Source organism: Aquarana catesbeiana, linkage group LG10 (genome assembly GCF_042186555.1).
Source record: "Aquarana catesbeiana isolate 2022-GZ linkage group LG10, ASM4218655v1, whole genome shotgun sequence".
Taxonomy (NCBI): domain Eukaryota; kingdom Metazoa; phylum Chordata; class Amphibia; order Anura; family Ranidae; genus Aquarana; species Aquarana catesbeiana.
The window spans coordinates 26768742-26794537 of NC_133333.1; the positions used below are offsets into that span (position 1 = coordinate 26768742).

Sequence of the window (25796 nt, forward strand, 5' to 3'; positions counted from 1 at the left end):
TTTACTTTTATATGCATGCATATCAACACTTTTCAAATTAGAGACAGCAGCAGATAACCTTGAGCTCGATTGGAGCTCTTAATCATTTCCATAACAATCTCTATAGTGCATCTCTATAGTCTATAGCAAAAGCAATACAAACAAAAACAGGAATGGGTAAAGAAAATGCATTATACCTCCCTCTACTCCTAGCCTGCTACCTTCCCACGTGATGTGCGCCTCCTCTCAGCTAGAAAACTGTCATATGATCTCCCCTGCTTTTTGAGTTCCCCTTCTATCAGAGCTCTAAAATTTAATATATTTAAGTTGTTGTTCTTGCTTGGAGCTTCCCACTTGATGGCTGATGTAGTAAGTATAAAGTAGCAACATGGAGTATTTTTAAGGGAGAGCCAGACCAAGTGCAACAGATGATACAAATTAAATTGACAGCCAAATTTCTACTCACATAGGTAAAAATCAGGCAGGCATTTAATAGCTAGAAGTGTCTGGAGTAGATGGAGATGTTCTGGAGTAAACAGCAAAGGGCTAGCCACTCCCAAGCCAGGTGTGTCTGTGCCCGGACCACAGGGTGTCAGCCGTATGGTAACATAACCAGTGTGGAACGCACGGGAAGCTGGGCCGGACATGACATCCACAGACAAGTCAGGTGACATGTTTCAAAGCTTCGGCAGCCAAATTAGGTCTGATGAAAAGTGGAAGCTTTGAAATGCATCACCTGACTTTTCTGTGGATGGCACGTTCGGCCCGGCTACCTGTGCGTTCCACACTGGTTAAGATACCATTCGGCTGACACCCTGTGGTGCAACTTCGGCACACCCGGCTCGGGAGTGGCTAGCCCTTTGCGGTTTACTCCGGGACATCTCCATCTACTTCAGACACTACTAGCTACTACATGCCTGCCTGTTTTTTACATATGTCAGCAGCTATTTGGCTATCAAAATAAACCTTGTTGTATTATTTGCTGCACTTAGTCTAGCGTCCCCTGTTGTTCCTTTCTTGCATAATATTAGACTGTAATGTGTATGGTGCCTTGTCAGTCTGCATTGTATGGCAAGAGCACAAATTTAAGTCAAGTGACATCACATCAAAAGATAACATACCTTGAAAGAAGCGTTGTGAATTTGAAGGTGTGCCTGAAAGGAAAATTAAATATTTCAGCAATTGTAACTCAAATTATTTATACACTTTTCAAGTTTGGCAAAGGCTTTCACTAAATGGTCGGTTCATTTGAATTTATGGTTATAGTTGAATTGAATTTCATACCAGATTCATATACCTTTTTATGGTGTCTATTACAGCCTCCATTAATGTCTCCAGTATTCAACACTTACAGGAGTGTTAGACACCCATGTGCTATGGTTCTTTCCTCTGACCTCCACACCATTGCTGAGTATTTTTAATTTGCACTAACATCCACATTTTTGGGACAACCTTTCAGGGTGTGTCTTCTTCTTCAAGGTCCAAGCAGTACTAAGGCAATGCGCCAGAGTGTGTTGAACCTAAAATGTTGTGAAATGAGTAAATTTAGATATGCTTTGGTGCAGTACATGGAGCAGGGGACACAGACATCTAAAACTTCTGGAAGGATGCAGTGCTGGAACAGTATGGGCTAAGGTAAGTAATCTATAATGTGCTAGTATGCATACCAGCACATTATACAATTGCCTAACAGGTGTTTTTTTTTTCTTCAAGCCACGGTTTACAACCGCTTTAGTGCACATAAACTCATGCATGTTATGCCATGTGTTAATGTTTGTTGCATTAAGGTAGCCTGTAGAAGTCAATGATCTTCTAAAACACACCAAAACATTTCAAATATTGGTCATTTTACATAATTTTTAGTGTAACACACTCTGGTGCATTGCAGCACATGTGCATTGACTTGTGTTGGGTTGCTAGTCAAAATGAATTTCAACGCATGGTAATGTGTGCGCTCCTGCGATGTATAGATGTAAATCAGCAGTAGTTTGGGTATAGGCAGATTTCAGTATGTCAGTATAATAAATATATGAGTGGAGTAACATGTGATCATTTTTCTCATTTAGTTTTCACTTAAGAATAATACCGTTCGACATGAAGATTCAACGTAAAAGAAGCTTAAAACATAGGATCGTCACGAGCGGACATTTACGGTCAAATGCTCCGCCCATAGGCTATAGAAGAATTCTAATGTTGCTTGACTAATAATACTAACTAATAATTATAATTATTACTAGTCAAACAACATTAGAGTTCTACTATAGCTTGTGAGCGGAGCATTTGACCGGAAATGTACGATTGCGGCGTCGTACAGTTTAGCTGCTTCGTCGAATCTTCTTAGAACATCCGACAGACACCATAAGTCTTCAATTGACAGATTCGACCTTAATTAATTTGGATTTTTGTACGAATGTATTTTTTAATGAAACAAAATAAATAAAAACGAATTTCGGGAGTAACTAAAAAAAATGTATTTTTCGGATGAAAATCCCCGAAATTCTGAAACAAAATATTTCAGTGGGCACATGTCTAGTATATAGGCAAATTAACAGATTCTCTTAAGGGTATATTTACATGGCTATTTGGGAGGCCATCTGATCTTTATTTGAGGTATAGGGAGCACAACTAGAGAAGCTTCCTCTACACACATACCCATTGCTTGTAGGATACATGACTGCTGAGGCGCAATGGGCCCAGGTCCAAATTAATCTAACCAATGGGATCAAATCCCCCACCACCCTTGCCCTTTTACCCCATTAAATAAAACACTTACAACCATTAGGTTGTAAAGGGCAAGGCCACAGCTTTATTCAATTCCAACACGTAACATGTGAACACATTTAACCAGTGCCAGTCACAGTCGTACTGTGAGCACTCAATTCCAAAAGGGAGAAGTGGGGCCTGTCCTTACCATAAGTGCTGGACAGACAGCCTACTTCCAATTTTTCATCAAGGGCATAGCCCATTACAGCAAATTTAAATGCTGGCAACGTCAAGAAACCGCAGCAAGCTGTGACATACTATAACAGAGGAAAAAAGGGGCGGGAGGGTAGGCAGCCCTTCCATCCGATTTTTCCGAAAGACCCAGAATTCCCTGGGGGCCCACGTTCCCTGAGCTCAGGCCCATCCCATCCCCCATGTTTCTACCAATCATTTCTCTTGTCCAGCACCTGGCCATGCCCCCATCAGTCAAGGCTCTCTTTTCCTGGGGGGGCTCAAGAGGCATTCATTAAACCCTATAGGCTTTGGTCCCGCAGTGTACATACTGTATGTGATTTAGTATTTTGCTTGTTTATTAATATTTTGTAGGCAATACACATACCTTGCAAGAAAACTTCCACATATTTTAGGTTCATGCCCAGATCATTCTGTGCTAAACATACATAGATGCCATGATTTGTCATATCAATCCGCAGAGCAGCTGATGATTTACTCCTGTTGACAATATTATTTTCATTGTGCCAAGTAACATTGGCTTCTGGGTTACTGTCTGCTCTACAAATCAGAGTTACAGCCTTCCGTCCACTAAGATCAACAGACCTATTAACAGGTTTATTTCCTGCAATTAAAAATATACAACAAAATATTAACTGATATCCATGATGGACAGCAGTAACTCATTTTTATTAATTATACAATTAAGAAACTATACTTTTTTTTAATTTTACCATTTATTTATGCAATAAAGTCATAGATCCAGAATACAGCATAGCATTATACATAAATACACACAGATCTATAGCTTCATTCATAACTGGCCTCTTCTGCACATGGACACCCTGGTTGCCATCCATCACAGTCCATCTCCATTCTTCATTAAAAATAGTAAAAATTCAGCCTCACTTATATTAGCTCTTCTTGCAGTGTTTTTATTAATCAGTGCATTGACTGCATATAGTGATGCAAACCAACCTTTCTTGAGGCGTTTTACCACTCCTTGCTTGCTCACAAGGACTTCCCCTATCCTTTTGAGCAAGCCAGGACTGGTGAACAGTGTGAAGGAAGGCTGGTTTGGTGTTGAGGACTTCACTGTATGCAGTCAGCGCACTGATTATTAAAAATACTTCAAGAGTTAAAGTGGATGTAAACCTGATTTTTTTTTTAATCATACTGTAGAGTATAAGATTTCCTATCATTTGAGCCCAATCTTGCCACAAAGAATTAATCCATCTCTGAGCAATCCTCTTTTATTGTTCAGTGAGACAATTCTTGACAAACTGAGAAAAACTTTGTCAAATCCTCCCCCTTGCTGTGAGTGACAGGTGATTTACATATCTCATGCACTAGCCTAAGACACAGGCATTACTTTTTAATTCCCACCCCCACTTCTTTCTTCAGCAGCTCTGCAGGGATTGGCTGTTCCACACTTCAGCATGATTTGGCATGCTGAAGTCATGTGGCTACTTTCCTGTCTTTTCACTGGATGTTAGAGATCATAGCAGAAGTTCAGTGTTAGAAATACACAGGAGAAAATGCATATTGACAAGGGGAGTGTAGAGGTGGGCGGGGAGTCTACTGACATCGCAACTCCACCCACTGAGCTCCAGACAACAGACCCGCCCACAGAATCTGCAGTTTTTCGGGTCTAATAACAGACAGAGGGGAGACATTTGACAGGTAAAGATACATGCAGGAAGGAGACATGTATATCCTTATAGATAACCCCTATGGCAGTAGTTTAGAAAGGATGACATTGGGTTTACATTCACTTTAATTAGAGTGTGGCTGATTCTTTCCTATTTTCAATAGCATTATACATGTTTTTAAATTAAGTACAAGAATGACCAGTGCTAATATGTAAGGATACTTTTTTATCATACAACAGTTCTTTATAATGTATGCTGCGGAAGGTGCAAAGATGTTATTTGGAGCTCCATTTTTGCCAGTCAACAAAGCTGCATAAATTAATGAGAACCTGTCTTTGGGCAGGAAACCACAAGGAGCATTATCTTGCCTCTGAGTTACCAATAGGTTACAAAACATTATTGGAGTGATAAGGAGACAATTTTACCATACTACCAATAATAATAAATAAAAAAATACTACTACTAATAATATTTATAATGTATTTTTGTATTAATATTATTATTATTATTATTATTATCCCCAACCTCAAAAATTAATAAAGCACATGTCCATAAAAAACTTTCTTTTTTTTATTTTGGAGAGAGTGTGGAAGGATTAGAGTAAGCTCTGATATGAGTTAAACAGGTTAAAGGTTGTACAAACCAGGTGGAATTGTCTGGACTATGGAAAGTCTGAATAACTTGCATAGAATGCTTTTATATGGCGCGCTCCTTCCTTTTCCTTTAGAAGTTTAGAGTGTGGTGTCTGTGTTTCTGTAGTAGATGTTACCAATTCTTCTCCAGTCCATCCAGTTTGGTTGGACACATAACCATGTGAATCCCCAGTGCTCATTTAAAATGGAGCCTGGTTATAGGGGCTGTAGAAGCAAATAATAAATGACATCACCACACTTCCTGTCTGTACAGAGCATATATATATATATATATATATATATATATATATATATATATATATATATATATATATATAATTTTCATCGGCCACTTTATTAGGTACACTTTGCTAGTACCGGGTTGGACCCCCTATTGTCTTTAGACCTGCCTTCATTCTTTGTGGCATACAGTATCTCACAAAAGTGAGTACACTTCTCACATTTCTTGTAAATATTTTATTCTATCTTTTCATGTGACAACACTGAAGAAATTACACTTTGCTACAATGTAAAGTAGTGAGTGTACAGCTTGTATAACAGTGTAAATTTGCTGTCCCCTCAAAATAACTCAACACACAGCCATTAATGTCTAAACCGCTGGCAACAAAAGTGAGTACACCCCTAAGTAATGTTCAAATTGGGCCCAATTAGCCATTTTCCCCGGTGCCATGTGACTCGTTAGTGTTACAAGGTTCCTGGTGTGAATCGGGAGCAGGTGTGTTTAATCGGGTGTTATCGCCCTCACTCTCTCATACTGGTCACTGGAAGTTCAGCATGGCACCTCAATGCAAAGAACTCTCTGAGGATCTGAAAAAAAGAATTTTTGTTCTACATAAAGATGGCCTAGGCTATAAGAAGATTGCCAAGACCCTGAAACTGAGCTGCAGCATAGTGGGCAAGACCATACAGCAGTTTAACAGGACAGATTCCACTCAGAACAGGCCTCGCCATGGTTGACCAAAGAAGTTGAGTGCACGTGCTCAGCGTCATATCCAGAGGTTGTCTTTGGAAAAAAGATGTATAAGTTCTGTCAGCATTGCTGCAGAGGTTGAAGGGGTGGGGGGTCAGACTGTCAGTGCTCAGTCCATACGCTGCACACTGTATCAAATTGGTCTGCATGGCTGTTCTCCCAGAAGGAAGCCTCTTCTAAAGATGATGCACAAGAAAGCCTGCAAACAGAGACTGGGCCGCAGGGCAGTATTACAACATGATAAAGACCCCAAACACACCTCCAAGACTACCATTGCCTTGCTAAAGAAGCTGAGGGTAAAGGTTATGGACTGGCCAAGCATGTCTCCAGACCTAAACCCTATTGAGCATCTGTGGGGCATCCTCAAATGAAAGGTGGAGTAGCGCAAGGTCTCTAACATCCACCAGCTCCGTGATGTTGTCATGGAGGAGTGGAAGAGGACTCCAGTGGCAACCTGTGAAGCTCTGGTGAACTTAATGCCCACAAAGGTTAAGGCAGTGCTGGAAAATAATGGTGGCCACACAAAATATTGACACTTTTGTCCCAATTTGGACATTTTCACTTAGGGGTGTACTCACTTTTGTTGCCAGCGGTTTAGACATTAATGGCTGTGTGTTGAGTTTATTTGAGGGGACAGCAAATTTACACTGTTATACAAGCTGTACATTCACTCAATACCAGTACGTCTGGCACCAACAACCATGCCACCTTCAAAGTCACTTAAAGCGGGATTCCGGCCAGGATAATTTTACAAACACTGTAACTGCTGACTTTAAATAAGTAGACTTACCTGTCCTGGATGCCCGCGATGTCGGCCGCCGAGGCCGACCCGTCCCTCGGCTCTCAGCTCCCGGCACCGCCATCCTAAGTAAGGGAAACAGGCAGTGGAGCCTTGTGGCTTCACTGCCAGTTTCCTACTGCGCACACGTGAGCGGCGCGGGGCTCTGTGAATGGCCCCGTGGTTTTCTGGGAACACACACAGTTCCCAGAAGGCAACGGGGCCGCTCACCAAGAAGCAGGACATGCCGCGGAATAGGAAGAGGCAGATTAGGAAGACTGCCTAGCAACAAGGGTTTCAGGTAAGTAAATTTTTTTTTCACATGTTTTTTTTTTTAAATTTTTTAAAGATTTTTGGTGCAATTTTTTTTTTAAGGGTGGCCCTCCACTTTAAATCCCCTTTTCTCTACATTCTGATGCTCAGTTTGAACTTCAGCAATCGTCTTCACCAGATCTAGATGCCAAAATGCATTGAGTTGCTGCCATGTGATTGGCTGATTAACAATTTGTGTTAACAAGTAAAGTAATTGAACAGGTGTACCTAATAAAGTGACGAGAGAGAGAGAGAGAGAGACAAACATATCCCCTCTTTCCCCTCCAATATGTTTGATATGGTGCACATTGAAGCCTTTCATTCTTACCTTTATTTGTGATCGTAACTGAGGGAGGATCTGTAACAAAGTAGAATCCATGACAAATATTAGATTTTAATAAAAGGAAAATTTTAAGAAACGGAAAATTCCCTATCAAATACTTACCGTAATTTTCCTTTCCTGATGGACTCCATGGCAGTATACATATGGGTTGGGTTTAGCCCTGCCTTCTCTTCTACCCTATAGAACCCCACTCCCATAAATATTTGCTCTGAGCAAGCGGCCTTGTTTTGTAAATAGCCAACTCAAGACATTGGGATCCTACTGCCATGGAGTCCATCAGGAAAGGAAAATTATGGTAAGTAATTGATAGGGAATTTTCCATTTTCCTGACAGACTCCATGGCAGCATACGTATGGGAAATAACTCGCCATACACACCCAGGTGGGCAATTGCCGAGCAAAGAAAAGATTTAATTAACACTGTCAACTGACAGGATTTGTAAACCAAAATTAACAGAAGATAGAGCAGAGAGGTTCAACACAATAATCAGACATAAATTTGTTAATTTAGGACCAGGAAGCTGCCCTGCAGATCACCTTGGGAGTGACATGTCGTGAGGCTGCCCATGATGCTGAGACACTTCTGGTTAAATGCACTGTCACTACCACCAAGCCCTTTGCTCTATAGGCCCACTGGATTGACTGAACGATCCACGCAGCAATGGATCTAGCTGAGGCATGCATCCCCTTGTTTTTCCTGTGGCAGAGGACAAAAAGGTATTCGGACAGAAGAAAGGAAGCCGTAGCCTTCAGATATTGTTTCAAGGTATCTCCCACATCAAGAGGATGGACATCAGCATTTTCGGCTGATTTAGAGGTGGCAAGCACAATCTCCTGATTTTCATGGAAGACTGAGGTAACTTTGGGGTTCAACCCCAGCATAGGAATTAGAACCACTCTGTCTAGGAAGAAAGTTAGGAAAACAACCAATTTGAACAAAACAAAAATATAAAAGAAGACACCAGGGCTACATCCCAGTAAAGAGAACTAGAGTGGGGACTTATACAGTAGAGTAGTACCGATAGCAGTCATAGCAAACCGTCACCTCAGGGATTAAAAGTAATCAACCATATAGGTGTGTTCCTCTGAATTAAAGTAATCATACAAAAAGGAGGGAAAAGAAAGCGTTTCCCAAAGAATTTTTCAAAAAGGAACTATCAGTATTCACGAATAAAAAATTACTTTATTGAAAAATCCACATAATGACATTTTATAAATGTATAAAGAAACCAAACCTCCCCCACATACATGTAAAATAGACAGTTGTTCTAAGGACACAGGTGGCCACCACAAACAGACATACAGGCCTCGCTAATACAATCAGGACCATAAATATTGGGATATCAACACATTTCTAATCTTTTTGGCTCTATACACCATCACAATGGATTGGAAATGAAACGACCAAGATGTGCTTTAACTGCAGACTTTCAGCTTTAATTTGAGGGTATTTACATCCAAATCAGGTGAACGGTGTAGGAATTACAACAGTTTGTATACGTGCCTCCCACTTTTTAAGGGACCAAAAGTAATGGGACAGATTAACAATCATCCATCACACTTTCACTTTTTAATACTTGGTTGCAAATCCTTTGCAGTCAATTACAGCCTGAAGTCTGGAATGCATAGACATCACCAGACGCTGGGTTTCATCCCTGGTGATGCTCTGCTAGGCCTCTACTGCAACTGTCTTCAGTTCCTGACTGTTCTTGGGGCATTTTCCCTTCAGTTTTGTCTTCAGCAAGTGAAATGCATGCTCAATCGCATTCAGGTGAGGTGATTGACTTGGCCATTGCATAACATTCCACTTCTTTCCCTTAAAAAACTCTTTGGTTGCTTTCGCAGTATGCTTCGGGTCATTGTCCATCTGCACTGTGAAGCGCCGTCCAATGAGTTCTGAAGCATTTTGCTGAATATGAGGAGATAATATTGCCCGAAACACTTCAGAATTCATCCTGCTGCTTTTGTCAGCAGTTACATCATCAATAAATACAAGAGAACCAGTTCCATTTTTGAGGCTCACCAATGGTTTACATCTTGTGGTGAACCCTCTGTATTCACTCTGGTGAAGTCTTCTCTTGATTGTTTACTTTGACACACATACACCTACCTCCTGGAGAGTGTTCTTGATCTGGCCAACTGTTGTGAAGGGTGTTTTCTTCACCAGGGAAAGAATTCTTCGGTCATCCACCACAGTTGTATTCCGTGGTCTTCCGGGTCTTTTGGTGTTGCTGAGCTCACCGGTGCATTCTTTCTTTTTTAAGGATGTTCCAAACTGTTTGATTTGGCCACACCTAATGTTTTTGCTATCTCTCTGATGGGTTTGTTTTGTTTTTTCAGCCTAATGATGGCTTGCTTCACTGGTAGTGACAGCTCTTTGGATCTCATATTGAGAGTTGACAGCAACAGATTCCAAATGCAAATAGCACACTTGAAATGAACTCTGAACCTTTTATCTGCTCCTTGTAAATGGGATACTGATGGAATAACACACACCTGGCCATGGAACAGCTGAGCAGCCAATTGTCCCATTACTTTTGGTCCCTTAAAAAGTGGGAGGCACATATACAAACTGTTGTAATTCCTACACCGTTCACCTGATTTGGATGTAAATACCCTCAAATTAAAGCTGAAAGTCTGCAGTTAAAGCACATCTTGTTCGTTTCATTTCCAATCCATTGTGGTGGTGTATAGAGCCAAAAAGATTAGAAATGTGTTGATGTCCCAATATTTATGGACCTGACTGTATATTTTTTGAAAATTCTTTTTATTGCAGTATTTCAATTAGTTACAAAATAGAGCCTAGTGGGCATACCCAGGCTCGAACAAAAAAAAAGCAGACTTAACTAAAACAACTATAAAACTAGAACACAACCCCTAAAAACTAGGTATGCTCGGACCACCTATGCAGTTTGATTCATATCTGCCTCACCGGTTAAACCTCAGAATCTAGCTCACTATGAAGATAGATTCCCTCTCAGACCTTAGGCACCTGTAAGATTTCTGACTAGTGCAACAAGAATTCAAAGTTCCGTTAACTAGGAATGGTTGAATAATTGTACGGATATTTACAAGTCATCTACAGAGTCTATATTTGAAGATGGGGCTTCCACCCATATGTCCCACATTTTATGAAATTTCTTAGCACATCCTCTGGATAAGTAAGTGGCCTTATACAACGGAAGGGCAAAGTTAATCAGCCATTTACAGAGATTGACGGATGGTGCAGTAGAAGATTTCCACTGGAGTACGATGACCTTGCGTGTGTAGCGCTGGTAGATTTGCGATCTACCGCATGTTAGGTAAATTTAGTAACTTGTTCGTTAGGAAGGTTAAGTTTGCCTCTGTTTCAGCTTGGCTGATGTTGTGTGTGTTTCCGTGCTGACCAGTGGGTGTCGCTGTTATCACTGGTTAGTGTTGGAAAGGCAACGTGTCAAAGCGTATGGATGCTCTTCTGTCCCGGAGAGGACTCGGTGGAGGTGGTCCTCCGAGTTGCATTCTGGGCGAGGGTATTTATGGGACAGACGCCATATTTTGGGGTTCGTTTTACAGCCACCTGCTGGCCCTCCTGGCCAACAGGTATGCGTTAGAGAGCTACCTCGTGGTCCTCCGTTCCGGGGTAAAGCATGCTGTATTTAATGCTCTTATCTCTGAGTCGTCTGCGAACATCATTGAAGGTTTTTCTCTTTCTAGGTCTCTCTAATATCATGCAAAGCTGAGTCTCTGTGTTGGATCCTGATTTCAAGGAGCAGGAGTCAATACTGTGGACTTCTGTCCGGTAGCTAAATGGTTAATAGTGCCCACTTGACATGCAGAGTAGTACCTCTAACAGCATAGTCCACTTCAATTTCTACAGTGGGTTATGGTAGGTAGGCCCCCCTTAGGTATCAGAAAAATACATAGGCTTCGGAGGAGGACAAAAAAGGAACACGGCCGCTGGCTCAGAGCAAAGATTTATGGGAGTGGGGTCCTATCGGGTAGGAGAGGAGGTGGGGCTAAACCCATACATATGCTGCCATGAAGTCTGTCAGGAAAATTGTTTTTATAGAACTGCAATAAAACTGCATTTCATTTAAGGTCTACGGGTAAAGATATGTATCCTGTCCATGCCCAAACCCCCTTGAAACATTGAGTTCTCATTATTACATCATCAGGTGTTTCATCCTGAAAAAGGACGGCATATGTATTGCAATAAGAGTATTGCTTGGACTGGGGAGAAAGCTTCTGGCTTAAGAATGAGAACAACCCCTCCTTTAGTTGGTTGTTAGGTTGTCTATCATGACTATAAGATAGCAGCCCAATGACCAAGTAAAGGGTCATACATGGCAGGATGACAAGGTGTTGTCAACCTGTAACAGGAAGTAATTACTCTGTCAGGATCCCAAGAGAAGAAATTTGATTTTCTTATGAAGCCTGTGGGACATGATGCTGGAGATAGTAAAATAAAGATGAAGGGTTTACATATGATGTAGGTGGTGTCACCCTCCTATATGTGTGGTTTGTAGGAGGTTTATGAATCACAAAAGTGGCTGGAAATAATTCCAAATGGTTTAGTAGATAAGACAATTCACATATGTGTATTTCAACTGCATGCCTGGAGTTCAGCTTTAAAGTGGTTGTAAACCTCTGACATGAAAAATTAACAAAGTATATCATTCTATAGTGTGTACTTGCCTCAATCCAAAGTGATCTCTGTCTGGTGCCCCCTTCCTCTGCTATCTGAGTCACTTCTGACAGGTTGAGCCAATTCCAAGGGATTGGGAGGTGAAGGGGCTTCCAGCAGCCTGTGATTGGCTGTCTCAGCTGTGCCTATTTCCCTATGAGATTGCATAGAGGGGGGTGTCCATTAGACATGTGCAGAACGAAAAAAAGTGTTTTGTTTCGATTCGATATTTGCATAAATTAGTTTGGTTAAATTTGTTTAATTAATTTAATTTGTTTTCTGAATTTGCTTAGTTTATTCAAACTCAATTTGACCGAATTCAAAAAATTCAAATCAATTCGAATTTCATTCGAAATCCATTTAAATTCCATTTGAAATCCATTTAAAATCAAATTTATTCTATTCGAAGATGGTTATATTCTTTCTATTCCATTCTATTCTATTGTTTTTTTATTCTATCTTGTTATTATCTATTCTATTCTTTTATTTTCTATTCTATTCAAATTCAAATTGATTCTATTCAAAATTCTAATTTTGGTAGATGGTTATGATTACATAGTTACATAGTAGGTGAGGTTTAAAAAAGACACAAGTCCCTCAAGTCCAACCTATGTGTGTGCTTATATGTCAGTATTACATTGTATATCCCTGTATGTTGCGGTCGTTCAGGTGCTTATCTAATAGTTTCTTGAAACTATCGATGCTCCCCGCTGAGACCACCGCCTGTGGAAGGGAATTCCACATCCTTGCCGCTCTTACAGATTCCACATCCTGCGGAGAAGTTATTGCCCTGCTTAGCTTGGTATAGTCTGCAAATACAGAGATTGAATTGTTTATCCCATCCTCCAGGTTGTTTATAAACAAATTAAATAGGATTGGTCCCAGCACAGAACCCTGGGGGACCCCACTACCCACCCCTGACCATTCAGAGTACTCCCCATTTATCACCACCCTCTAAACTCGCCCTTGTAACCAGTTTTCAATCCATGTACTCACCCTATGGTCCATGCCAACGGACTTTATTTTGTACAGTAAACATTTATGGGGATCTGTGTGAAATGCTTTTGCAAAATCCAGCTGGCAACTCACCTCCTCATAGAAGGTTAATAGATTGGTTTGGCAAGAACGATTCTTCATGAATCCATGCTGATTACTGCTAATGATATCGTTCTCATTACTAAAATCTTGTATATAGTCCCTATAATATTGTTACATTCTTTACTCTATTATTTTCTATTATTTCATTTTCAATTATATTATTTTCTATTATATGCTATTCAAATTATAATTTATTCTATGCAAAATTCTAATTCTGGAAGATGGTTATATTTCTATTCTATTCAATTCTATTGTTTTCTTCTATTCTTTTATTTTCTATTCTAATCTACTTTCTATTTTATTCTAAATCGAATTTATTCTATTTGAAATTGAAATTTAAGGTTATATTCTTTCTATTTTATTCTATGCTATTTTTTTTTCTATTCTATTCTTTTCTATTCTATTTTATTGTATTATTTTTTTGTCTATTTGAATTTACGTTTATTCTTGTTGAAATTTCAGAAGATGGTTATGTTCTATTTTTATTCTATTCTATGCTATTCTTTTTTTACCTATTTCATTCCTTTTATTTTTGATTCTATTTTATTCCGTCCTTTTATTTTCTATTTTATTTTGTTCTGTTTTTCTTTTCTATTCTATTCTATTCTTTTATTTTCTATTCTATTCCTTTACTTTTTTAATTGATCCCTTTATTTTCTATTCTATTTTTTTTTTTCACTCTCTTATTTTGTATGCTGTTCTGTTTTACTTTATTATATTCTATTCTTTATTTTCTATTCTATGCCATTATTTTCTATTCTATTTTATTCTCTTATGAAATTTTGATTTTGATTCGAACAGTATTCAAATTTAATAAGAAAATTATCCGAATTTGATTATAAAACTATTCGAATTTCGTCAGAAATTTTCATTTCGGTTTCTCAGATTAGTTTAAACACGTTATTGTAATCGAGTAACGGAAAATTAGTCAGAATTTTGATTCGGAATGAAATGGACCGCACATGTCTAGTGTCCATTTCTTCCCCTCAGGATGAGATTACACTGAGCTGTGCAGTGTGTGATTTGAGAACCTCCTGGAAGCTCATAAAAGCCGTGTAAACTGGGCACTTTGAATGGATGTAGAGCAGAGAAGACTGCAGATAAACAGAAACAACTTATGTAGGAGGATTTGTTTCATCTCTGTGTATCACCTGAGGCCAGTCACTACACTGGGTATATGGAAGGGTTTACAACCACTTTCATAATGACATGATCCTCCATTAGATTAGTATGCTAATGTGAGTTTGACAATTTGTATTCAGCTGTTTGATGTGTAATAAAACTGTGATCATTTCTTTTCTTCCATCATAGCAATCTAGACATGTCCAATGTTACATGAATAAGGACTAATTAAGTGAGAGTACGGTGGACTGTGGACTTACAAAGAACGTCGAGTTTCCTGTCAGAGGTGACAGATTTCCCATTCTTGAAGGTCACCTTGCAGGACACATTTATTTGGTGGTCACTCTTTGAAGGGACAAATGTTACAAATGTTGATTTTTTCCAGGGTTTTTTTGTATTATTCTTCACCCATTCAACACGTGAAGATGTTCCATTACAATCTCCAGGAAGGTTACATTTCAGAGTCGTCTCTTCACCTGCGATCAGTTTTCCATTTACTGTGATTTGAGGTTTGTCTTTGAGATCTGTGCAATATACAGGACATGGTTAATCATAAAGCAGTAACCTATTTACACCCCAACCCCAATGAATGTAACCGATTTATCTGCAATCATTGCAATACTCATTATCTGCGGTCATTGCAATACTTTCTGTCACACCGTATTTGCGCAGCGGTCTTACAAGCGCACTTTTTTGGGGAAAAAATACACTTCTTTGAATTAAAAAATAAGACAACAGTAAAGTTAACCCAATTTTTTTATTTTGTGAAAGATAATGTTACGCCGAGTAAATTGATACCCAACATGTCACGCTTGGAAATTTTCGTGGAATGGCGAGAAACTTTTACCCTTAAAAAATCTCCATAGGCGACGTTTAAAAAATTCTACAGGTTGCATGTTTTGAGTTACAGAGGAGGTCTAGGACTAGAACTATTGCTCTCACTCTACCAATTGCGGCGATACCTCGCATGTGTAGTTTGAACACCGTTTTCATATGCGGGCGCTACTCACGTATGCGTTCGCTTCTGCACACGAGATCGTTGGGACGGGGCGCATTTAAAAACCTTTTTTTTATTATTTATTTTACCTTTAATTTTTATTTTTACATTGTTCTCTTAAAAAAAATAAATAAATTGTGTCATTTTTATTCCTATTACAAGGAATGTAAACATCCCTTGCAATAGAAAAAAAGCATGACAGGTCCTCCTAAATATGAGATCTGGGGTCAAAAATGCAATAAAAAAAATAATTAAATAAAAAATAGTCATTTGAAAAAAAAAAAAAAATAGGCCTTTTAAGAGCTATGGGCGGAAGTGATGTTTTGACGTCGCTTCCGCCCTGCAATGATATGGAGACAGGTGGGGGTCATCTTCCCATCACTCATCTCCATGCTTAGCAGGAAGAAGGATCCGATCACCTCCGCCGCTACCGATGGCTCCGGTAAGCAGCGGAGGGCCCCGGAGCGCAGTGGGAGGGGCGGCCCTTTTCCCGCCGCCAATAAAAGTGATCTCACGAATGAATCAGCCACAGAGACCACTTTTATCTGAAAGCGGAACGCCCGCTGAAGAAGACAGCTACAGCGCAGTCTTCCAGTGCTGGGAGGGCGTCAATAGAGATCCTCCCGTGATCGCGCTGCTCGCGCTCCCCCTGCAGCACGCTCTGTGGTCGTCGAGTCCTTTGGACTTGGCTGATCACAGAACAGGGTAGAGGGCCAATCATAGCGGCCCTTTACCATGTGATCAGCTGTCAGCCAATGACAGCTGTGCATGGAATTAAACTGAAGCCAGTTATCCGCTTTTTTTCTCCTCACGATCAGTGTGAGGAGAAAAAAAAGAAAGCCAGTAACTGGCTTCTGTTATGCCCCGTACACACGGTCGGACTTTGTTCGGACATTCCGACAACAAAATCCTAGGATTTTTTCCGACAGATGTTGGCTCAAACTTGTTTTGCCTACACACGGTCGCACAAAGTTGTCGGAATTTCCAATCGACAACCACGCGGTCACGTACACCACGTACGACAAGACTAGAAAAGGCCGGTTCAGAACCAAGCGCGGCACCCTTTGGGCTCCTTTTGCTAATCTCGTGTTAGTAAAAGTTTGGTGAGAGACGATTCGCGCTTTTTCAGACTCGTGGCTTTCAGATCTTTTTCTGCCGTTCAGTTTGTGCTTGTGGGTTTGTATCTGCTCTTCAGTGCGTGCAGTCAGTTCGTATCAGAGTTTTCTGTGTGATCTTGCCTGCTCGTTGCTGTTTTTCAGGTCGCTCTTCACAGGCCTTGCTGTTCTTCAGTGCGTTCTGTTACTTCGTTCTGAGCAGCCGACCGTTTTCTAGCCATGTTTCGTATACGTACTCCTCGTACAGTTCGTGCTGTGCGGGGGCTTGGTGTTGGGGTCCTGACCTTGACACAAGTCCAGTCCATGAACAGGGTGGGGAGGAGTTCATGGACCAAGAATTGGTTGCTTCAGCGTGACCAGTTCTGTCATATGCCTTTGCTCCGTGAGATCCGTGAGAATAATCCTGATGATTTCAGGAACTTTCTCAGGATGACGGACCCCATATTTCACCGTTTGTTGGCTTTCCTGACCCCCTATATCAGCAGGCAGGATACCTGCATGAGGCAAGCCATCACTCCGGAGCAGAGGTTGGTCGCTACCCTGCGGTATTTGGCGACAGGGAGAAGCCTGCAGGACCTCAAGTTCTCGACAGGCATCTCCCCCCAGGCTCTTCTTTGTGGACATTTACTGCTTGTGTTTGTTTGAGCTGACCCTGACAGAAATGTGTGGAGTGCAGAAAATGTCGTGATTGTGTAACCTTATACAAAGCACTGTTGGCTGTTATTTCCTAAATGCAAAGACACTTTTCACTACAAGTGCACTTGCAACTGCACTGAAACTGCACTTGTAGTGCAAAGTGGATTTGCCCTTAGGAAATTACCCCCATTTTCTCATAAAACAACAATTTCATCACCCCAAAAGTGTTGTAGCGTTGAGACAATAATCCACACATTCTTGATGAGCAATCTTTTTAATACCTGCACAATCACATGTACATTTACGAAAGGTTTTTCTGACAAACCAACATGTTTGTCGTATAACAATTTTTGTGGTGTCATTATCCAAAATCAAAATGTCCATTTTATAGAAAACAGGCCTGTGTAAAACCCACAAGAAAGACACAAATCTTGATCTTACAAAGTTCACATTTGGTAGAACTTGAAGGCAATATCAGACATGAGTATTTAGGAACTGTGTTTGATATTGCGTTCAGATGGGGGGAAATCACCCCTGGAAAAGCCAAATTTGGAAGATGCACACAAATTTCACAATGTCAACATGTGCTATCTGCCATCACGGGGGATCAAGGGACGTGTTTTGGGTGAGAAAGCCCTTCCTCAACGCGACTTTATAATTGAGGAAGGGGTTGCACCCCCAAAACGCGTCCATTGATCTCCCGTGATGGCAGATAGCACATGTTGACACACTGTGTGCATCCTCCAAATTTGGTTTTGGGAAAAATCACAAAAACATTTAGCACATTGTAGCACACAAAAGAAGAAAGTGATTTGGAGGGGCTTTAAACTCGCCCCAAAACATCAATGATGTTTTTATATTTTGGAATAACATCATTGATGTTTTGCTTGATGTTTTCCAATTGTAAATTACACCCCATGATCTCCCCGATCACGATCTGGGTACTTTCTGATGTGAAAGGATCTTCATCCACAACCTCACGATCACCTAAAAAGAGAGGAAACCCAAAATAAATTAGGTCGAAAAAAAAATGCCGCCATCCATCTCTTATCTGAGCCTGTGGTCGCAGACACTCACCTGTTGTGGTGACTAGTTCCACCACGTCTTCTTCCTCCTGCTCATCTTGTGTTGGGTGGATTTCCCCTTCTTCCAGAGGGGGGGTGTCTCTGGTCTCCTCAGATGAGGGGTGTCCTCCGAGTCTTTTCTCCCCTATGTAAAACAAAAATGGTATAATTAGCACACAGATATTTGATGGCAGAACTAGAAAGATGAAACATTGCTTGGAAGTGGGGTACAATGATCTATTTTAGCAGAGTTCCAAGATGTAGCTTTTTTAGTGCCCTTTGTCAAGCTGCAATACTTTACCTGTTTGGTACAAGCTTCACAGATGTAGCCCCCCCTATAGTATACACTGGAGCACCTGTGTGGCCCCCCTAATAAAAAGGGTGTTCTGGGGTCCCACACTAGTGCTCCAGTGTCCAGATGTGAAAACAGCTGCTGAGTGTCCTCTCCTTACACAGAATCTAGTTTGCATTTCATTCTAGTAACCAAGCCATCTACACAACCCAATTCTTTGAAGACAAGTATAGGGCCTCAAAATGGTGACCAAATGCATATGGCCTAAACAATGGTATTTTATAGTCCGAAATAAAAATGTGTGATCCGAACGAATAATGTGCCCATGAACATGAAAGTTGCCATTTTAAACTGTACAACAGTTCCTAAAAGCACATGGAGCAGCATGAACGTAATAAACACAAGAACAATAGGAACACAACTACTTACTTTTTTGCAGCACTCTCCGGATCTTTCTGTACTGCTCATGTTCTCGTAATTTGAGGTCCGACCACCGCTTCCTGAGCTGATCTTTCGATCGTCGTACCCTGAATTTCTGGTGCAGACTCTTGACCACTTTCGCCATGATCTTGGCCTTTTGGACATTGTGGTTGGGGTAAGGCCCATACTTTCCATCATAGTCGGCCTTCTTCAGGATGTCCACCATTTCCAACATCTCCCCAAAGGACATATTTGAGTCCTTTAATCTCCTTCTGGATTGGGACGTTTCAGGCTCCGGCCTTTCCTCCTCCTCCTTGTTGCTCCAATTATCAGGATCCTGCTGTCTCTCCGCCATGTGCTCTTCCTCCACTGCGCTGAACGAAAAGGGGCGGGGAATAGAATAGAAAGAACGTCAGGGGCGGGCGGAGTTATACGCATGCGCAGTGTGTATAAATCGTAACGCGCGCGTCTTACGTACGATCTGTGAGCAGGGGAAGGAGCATCGGAGACGCCGATCGTGCTAACGAAGGTAGGATCTAAACTTGGGCCTATACTGCTTCGAAATGGAAGCCTATATTGTAACAAGATTAGGGGAGTTTGGCCTGATATTAGGGTTTGTCTTGTGTTGTGTCTTGCAGAGAAAATGGATGGGTTCAATGACCACAATTTCCTGCCCCTGTTCATAGACAAGTACAGGGAGCTGCCCTGTCTGTGGCAGGTGAGACACCCCCACTATAATCACAAACAGAAGAGGCAGGCAGCGCTGGAGAAACTGCTGGAGTTGGTGAAGCCGGTGGTCCCCACAGCAACCATCCCTTATTTAAAAGCTAAAATTGGTGGCCTGAGGAGCACTTATCTTAGGGAGCGCAAGAAGGTCACAGATTCCCAGAGGTCCGGAGCTGCAGCAGATGACATTTATGTCCCCAGACTGTGGTACTGCGAGAGACTGCGATTTCTGTCAGACCACACTGAAGTCAGGGAATCCCTCTCCACTCTTCCTTCCACGCTTCCTTCCATCCCAGCTGAGGCTTCCGATGTCCAACCTGGGCCTTCCAGCCAGGAAGAAGTGGAGGAGCCCAGCTGGAGTCAGGTATAGCATTCTTCTACAGATTTCTGGGCAATAAATAAATGATGTTTACTAGATGTTATTATTGATCATTAATTGCTGATTAAAAAAAGTGTTTTACATATCAATAGACAGTAGTGGGCACCAAAAATTGGGACAAGAATGCAAAATGCTGGGCTCAGAAGGATAGTCTGTTATATTTGTTAACATTGAATTTGCAGCAGTCTGGAGGTGAAAATTGTGTGTGATTGATGTAAAAAAAACTAAAACTATGTCCCTTTTTCATACACAGGAAGACCTCAGCCAGGAGGAGGCTGTGGAATGTGGCAGTCAGGAGGAGGCGGGGATTATTAGTGTCAGCCAGGAGGAGGCGGGGATTAGTGGCAGCCAGGAGGAGGCGGGGCTAAGTGTCAGCCAAGAGAAGCCAGGGACCAGTCGCAGCCTGACTGAGTCTCAGGTTCCTCCCCTCCGCCTGCCACATAAACGAGCCAGGAAGGCCACTCCCAGTCCTGTGCAGGATTCAGCATACAGGCTGATCCAGGAGGCTTCTGCGTCCCTCAGAGCCTTCCCCAGTCCTGAAGAGGCCTTTGCCTGCATGGCTGCCACCAAATTGCTGGGCATGCAGGAGGGCCAACGCAAGATCTCTGAGGACTGATTTATAAAGTCCTACGTAAGGGGGAGAGTGGGGAACTGACACACAAGACGGATGTCATTGAGATCGACGATCCTCCTCCTCCTCCTGCTGCCACAACTCCACCACCACAGCCAAAGGCTGGAAGGAAGCGTGGAAGGAAGACCAAAGAGTGATGGCCCTGGGTTCAGTCTGGTCTGACAAAAGCTGCAGTCTCTCGTATGACCACAGCCTGGGGACACAGATGTCATCTGCTGCTTTCCGGATCTCTGTGACTTCTGGACCAGACTGCCCTCCCTTAGATATGGACTCCTCAGGCCACCAATTTTGCTTTTAAATAATTGATGTCTGCCCTGGGGGTCCAAGGCTTCGTCCACTTCTGCAGTTTCTCCAGCGTTGCCTCCCTCTTTGTTTATAGTTGTGAGCCCTTAATAAAATTTTTTAGGTAAATTCTACTCTCCTGTGTGTGTTTTCATCCAAAAAGGACAGTTTGTTGGTGACGATTCAGGTACATTTCTAAAGTACAATGTTAAATTAACAAGGGACAACAACACCAAACAATCTCCTACAGATTAAATAGAACAACATATCAATGGTGTTGTGGGAACTTGTCACAAAAAACACACAAACATTTTCGGGAGTACAAATCAAAATCACCAAAAAAAAAAAATTTAAAAAGAGAAACACAAAAAAAGATTCTACATTAAAGTAACAAAAAAAAATATATGTTGTCAGATGTGAGAAATCAAAATATATTGAGGGAATCCCGATAAATAGTAACGAAAGAAGTTTGTGAGAAGTGTGTGTGAATATGAGCATCAAAACTACTTAATTCTTGTCACATTATAAAGAAGAAGAGAGTGCGCTGTATTAAACCATTTTTAACATTGCAGCGTGACGAAAGTGCTGTATCCATTGCAAACGCTACGTTTACCAGAACGAGCTGTCCCGTGTCGGAATTTCTTCTGAGCATGCGTGGCACTTTGTGCGTCGGAACAGGCCACACACGGTCGGAATTGACGCGATCGGATTTTGTTGTCGGAAAATTTTATCTCCTGCTGTCCAACTTTGAATGTCGGAAAATCCGATGGAAAATGTCCGATGGAGCCCACACACGGTCGGAATTTCCGACAACATGCTCCGATCGGACAATGTCCATCGGAAAATCCGACCGTGTGTACGGGGCATTACAGGGACATCGGTCCCAATCTGTGTCCACCAGTGCTGCTACTCAGTGCCAACCAGTGCCTCATCAGTGTCACCTATCAGTCCTGCCCACCAGTGCCGCCTCTCTGTGCCCTTCAGTGCCTCCTATTAGAGCCCATTATTGCCACCTATCAGTGCCCATCACTGCCACCTACCAGTGCAGCCTCATCAGTACCTCTTCATCACAATTTGATTTTTGAGTATAGCCTCACATATTATTGGATAGTTATCATCCAAGCTGACATATAGAAAAAGGGGGAGGTGGGGATGTGAGGGCAGTTGCTGAGGCTGACCAGTGCTTCTTCATCAGTGCCCAAAAGTGCCACCTCATCAGTGCCCAACAATGTAGCTTCATCAGTGCCCACCAGTGCCGCCTAATCAGTACCACCTATTAGTGCCCATCAGTGCCACCTCATCAGTTCCCACCAGTGCCTAATCATCAGTGTCACCTATCAGTGCCGCCTCCCAGTGCCTACCAGTGCCCATCGATGCTGCCTATCAGTGCCACCTATCAGTGCCCATCAGTGCAGCCTCATCAGCGCACATCAGTGAAGGAGAAAACTTTACACAAATAGAGCTTTCTTTTGGTGGCGTTTAATCACCACTGGGTTTTTTTATGTTTTGCGTTTTAAATGAAAGAAGACACAAAATCTAAAGAAAAAAACAAACAATAGTTTTTACTTTCTGCTATAAAATCAGAAAGATAAAGATAAATTAAAAATTAATTTTTTTCCTACATTTTTGCGAAAATGTATTCTGCTACATGTCTTTGATAGAAAAAAAATCCCAATAAGTGTATATTGATTGGTTTGCGTGAAAGTTATAATATATATTAGTTTAAATAAATAATATAAATAAATATAAATAAATTTGTATTTATTTATATACCACTAATGGCGGCGATCAGTGACTTATAATGGGACTGCAATAGTGCGGTGAGCAATCTGACACTAACTGACACTGGGTGGGAACTGACTGACTGCCATTGACATCACCAGTGACATTAATATAGTGATCAGTGATTATACTATACACTGTCACTGTACTAATGACACTGGCTGGGAAGGGGTTAACATCTAGAGTGATCAAGGGATTAAATGTGTGTCTAACTACAGGATGTGTAATATGTGTAAAGTGTGCTACTTTTACTAATAGATCTTTAAGTTTCTCATTCCTGCTTTGCAAAGAGAAAAAGAAAAATGCCTACCATAGTGTAGTAAATTCGAATAAAGTGATATTTATTGCAAATAAGTGGACTCTTACATCAAATATTATCAAATATTATTATTATAAATAATATAGCTTTAAAATTGCCATAAGTATAAAAACACGGCGTATGAGCACCTTCTCACCTCACTTCTGGTCCACGTCTGTCAATGGCCACCCGGACCGTACGTGAAGTGAGAAGGCGCTCAAACAAATTCGAATTTACTACACTATGGAGGGCATTTTTCTTTTTCTCTTTGATTCCTATTCCAACTGGAGCCTATAGGGATTTGGTTTCAGTTTAAAGTCGGGTGTTTTGAAGTCCGGATGCTGGCTTACCCTATGGGTTTCAGGAAGGTGTGAATATACCAGTAAGAGGATCCTGGAGTGACATATTTGAAGGCTGGATATTCCTTTAAAACTAGAGGCTGGATATTCACTAGTTAAAACCCCATTCACACTGCGGGCATTTTTCAGGTGCTACAGTGCTAAAAATAGCGCCTGCATAGCGCCTGAAAAAAGCGGCTCCATTCACTTTGGAGCGGTGCGCTAGCAGGGTGTCAGAAAATCTTCTGCCAGCAGCTTCTTTGGAGCGGTGAAGGCGCCGCTCCTCTACCGCTGCTCCCCATTGAAATCAATGGGGCAGCGCTGCAATATGCTCTGGTGGAGTTTTGCCAGCGGATTTAACCCCTTTTCAGACGCTAGCGGGGGTTAAAACCACCCTGCTAGCGGCCAAATAGCGCCGCCAAAATGACGGTAAAGCGGCGCTTTACCGCTGACTCCCTAGGTGGCTCAGTGTGAAAGGGGTCTTAAGGTGCGAGTTCTGAGAGCACGTAACAGTTGTGTGAAGGCACAAAATGAATACATACTAGAGACACCTCTAGCATGAAGAACTATATGGATTAGATGTTTAAAATTGGGGTTGTGACCTGTCCACTTATTTTTGTATATATGCACCAGCATGCCTCCATCCCAAATTGTGCAAAAAAATTGGAGATAGAAAGCAGGACTTTGTGTGAGGCATGTTGGTGAATGGGTCCACATAACAAAAAATGTTGGGAGGGAATATCTGAGATAGATCCTATATTGAGTGATGATACCACAATATATGTTACAAGAAAAATGATATATATTTTAATAAAAACAAATGAAAGACAAATTACAATGTAAAAAAATATACATTAGAACTACAATGAGGCATGTTAGCATACGTCAGTTTACAGACATAATTGGAATATTAATTGTACATATACATGTTACAATGAGATGGTATATAGTACAGTAGATGAAAGTATGCATCAATAGATGTTAACTCTACGCGTTTCTTGGCTTGAAACCAATCGTCAGGAGTCTGATGCAGTATAGCTACATTGAAGAAATAACTGTGTGTCAATAAAAGTGTGGAAAAATGGACACCAAAAAATGCAAATATGTTTTGATATACTCACAAAAAATGCATGGGTGGATGATGTCCCATACATTGTGGTGCAATGTTGGCCCGGGTATACTGACTCTCCCCCGGGGTTGAGGCAGAGAGCACGCTACACAAGACCATCGGCCCCGACCGACAAAATGGCCGGAGCACCTGCAAGGGCCACCAAGAGGGAAGGTGACGAGGCCCAGGAAATGGAAAACACACTGGGAATGAAAAAGGGGGGATTATTGAGTGTCAGTGACATAGGTGAGAAGTGAGTAGTGAAGGTAGGAAGAGGGACAGGAGATAGGACCCAAAGTGTGCATGGATGTGAAAATGTGGGAAACCCAAGACCAAGGGGAGGGGTGTGAGGGGCAGAAAGTGAATGTGCAAAGTGGGAAGCCACTGTAGGGGTACGTGGAGGATTGTGAGAGTGTACAGGGGGAGTTACCTGTAGTGAAACTGCCGGGCCAGGTGACGTGCCCCAAGGAGACATGATGAGCGCTCGAGGTGCCCGGCCAGTGACGGCCGTTTTAAAGCCGAGGGCTAGGGGCGCGCTCACGCCAACGTCATGAGCAGGCGTGATGACGTGAGGGGGGCGGGAAGCCAGAGACAACGTACAGCCAGCCTCCCAACCCCGCAACGCCAAAGCCATAGATGGTGATTCACCAAAGAGGCTCCGCCCCTGACAACCAGAGGCGGGACCTGGGAATCATGACGCCGATGCGTCGAGGCCAGGGCCCGCCCCCGTCAAGGTAGGACGGGTAGCGGGTCGTGGGCTGGACGCTACGCAACCCCGGAAGAGGACCAGATAGATCCCGGGACCAACTACACCAAGGGGTAGTGAAAACATAATATGCATGAGTAAGGAGAATAATAATGTAAATATTATGAAAAAAGAAAGAAAAATAAATAATAATAATACAGTAAAAAGAAAAACCGAAGTGTGCAAAATGAGCAAGCCTTATAAGGGCAAGTAATCTCCCCTTTTGTGGGCAGAGAAAGTAACATAAAAGCCACAAAATCTTGCAATGAAAAAAATCATTGAGCAAGAGAGTGTGGACAGAATTAGCTATAGCTCTGAATAATCGTGAGATATGACTGAGGGAAAAACCGAAATAAAGGATAAAAGTAAGGAACAATTGGGAAGCGGGTATATAAAGATAAAAACATAAATAAACGCGAACAAAAAAGCAACACACAAACAAACAAAACACGAAAGGCAACTTTAGCCCTGAATTAAATC

At 41.7% G+C, this 25796-nt stretch overlaps 1 protein-coding gene across 1 annotated transcript in view; it reads right to left on the minus strand.

Annotated features, from left to right (window-relative positions):
• The window catches only part of LOC141109955 (sialic acid-binding Ig-like lectin 13), a 56345-nt gene that overhangs the window by 14224 nt on the left and 16325 nt on the right, over positions 1-25796 (minus strand). The window contains exons 3-6 of the mRNA XM_073601210.1: positions 14764-15027; positions 7607-7636; positions 3302-3538; positions 1101-1133 (exon numbers count right to left, since the gene is read on the minus strand). Coding sequence (XP_073457311.1) covers positions 1101-1133; positions 3302-3538; positions 7607-7636; positions 14764-15027 — 564 coding nt within the window. The remainder of the gene's footprint in view (positions 1-1100; positions 1134-3301; positions 3539-7606; positions 7637-14763; positions 15028-25796) is intronic.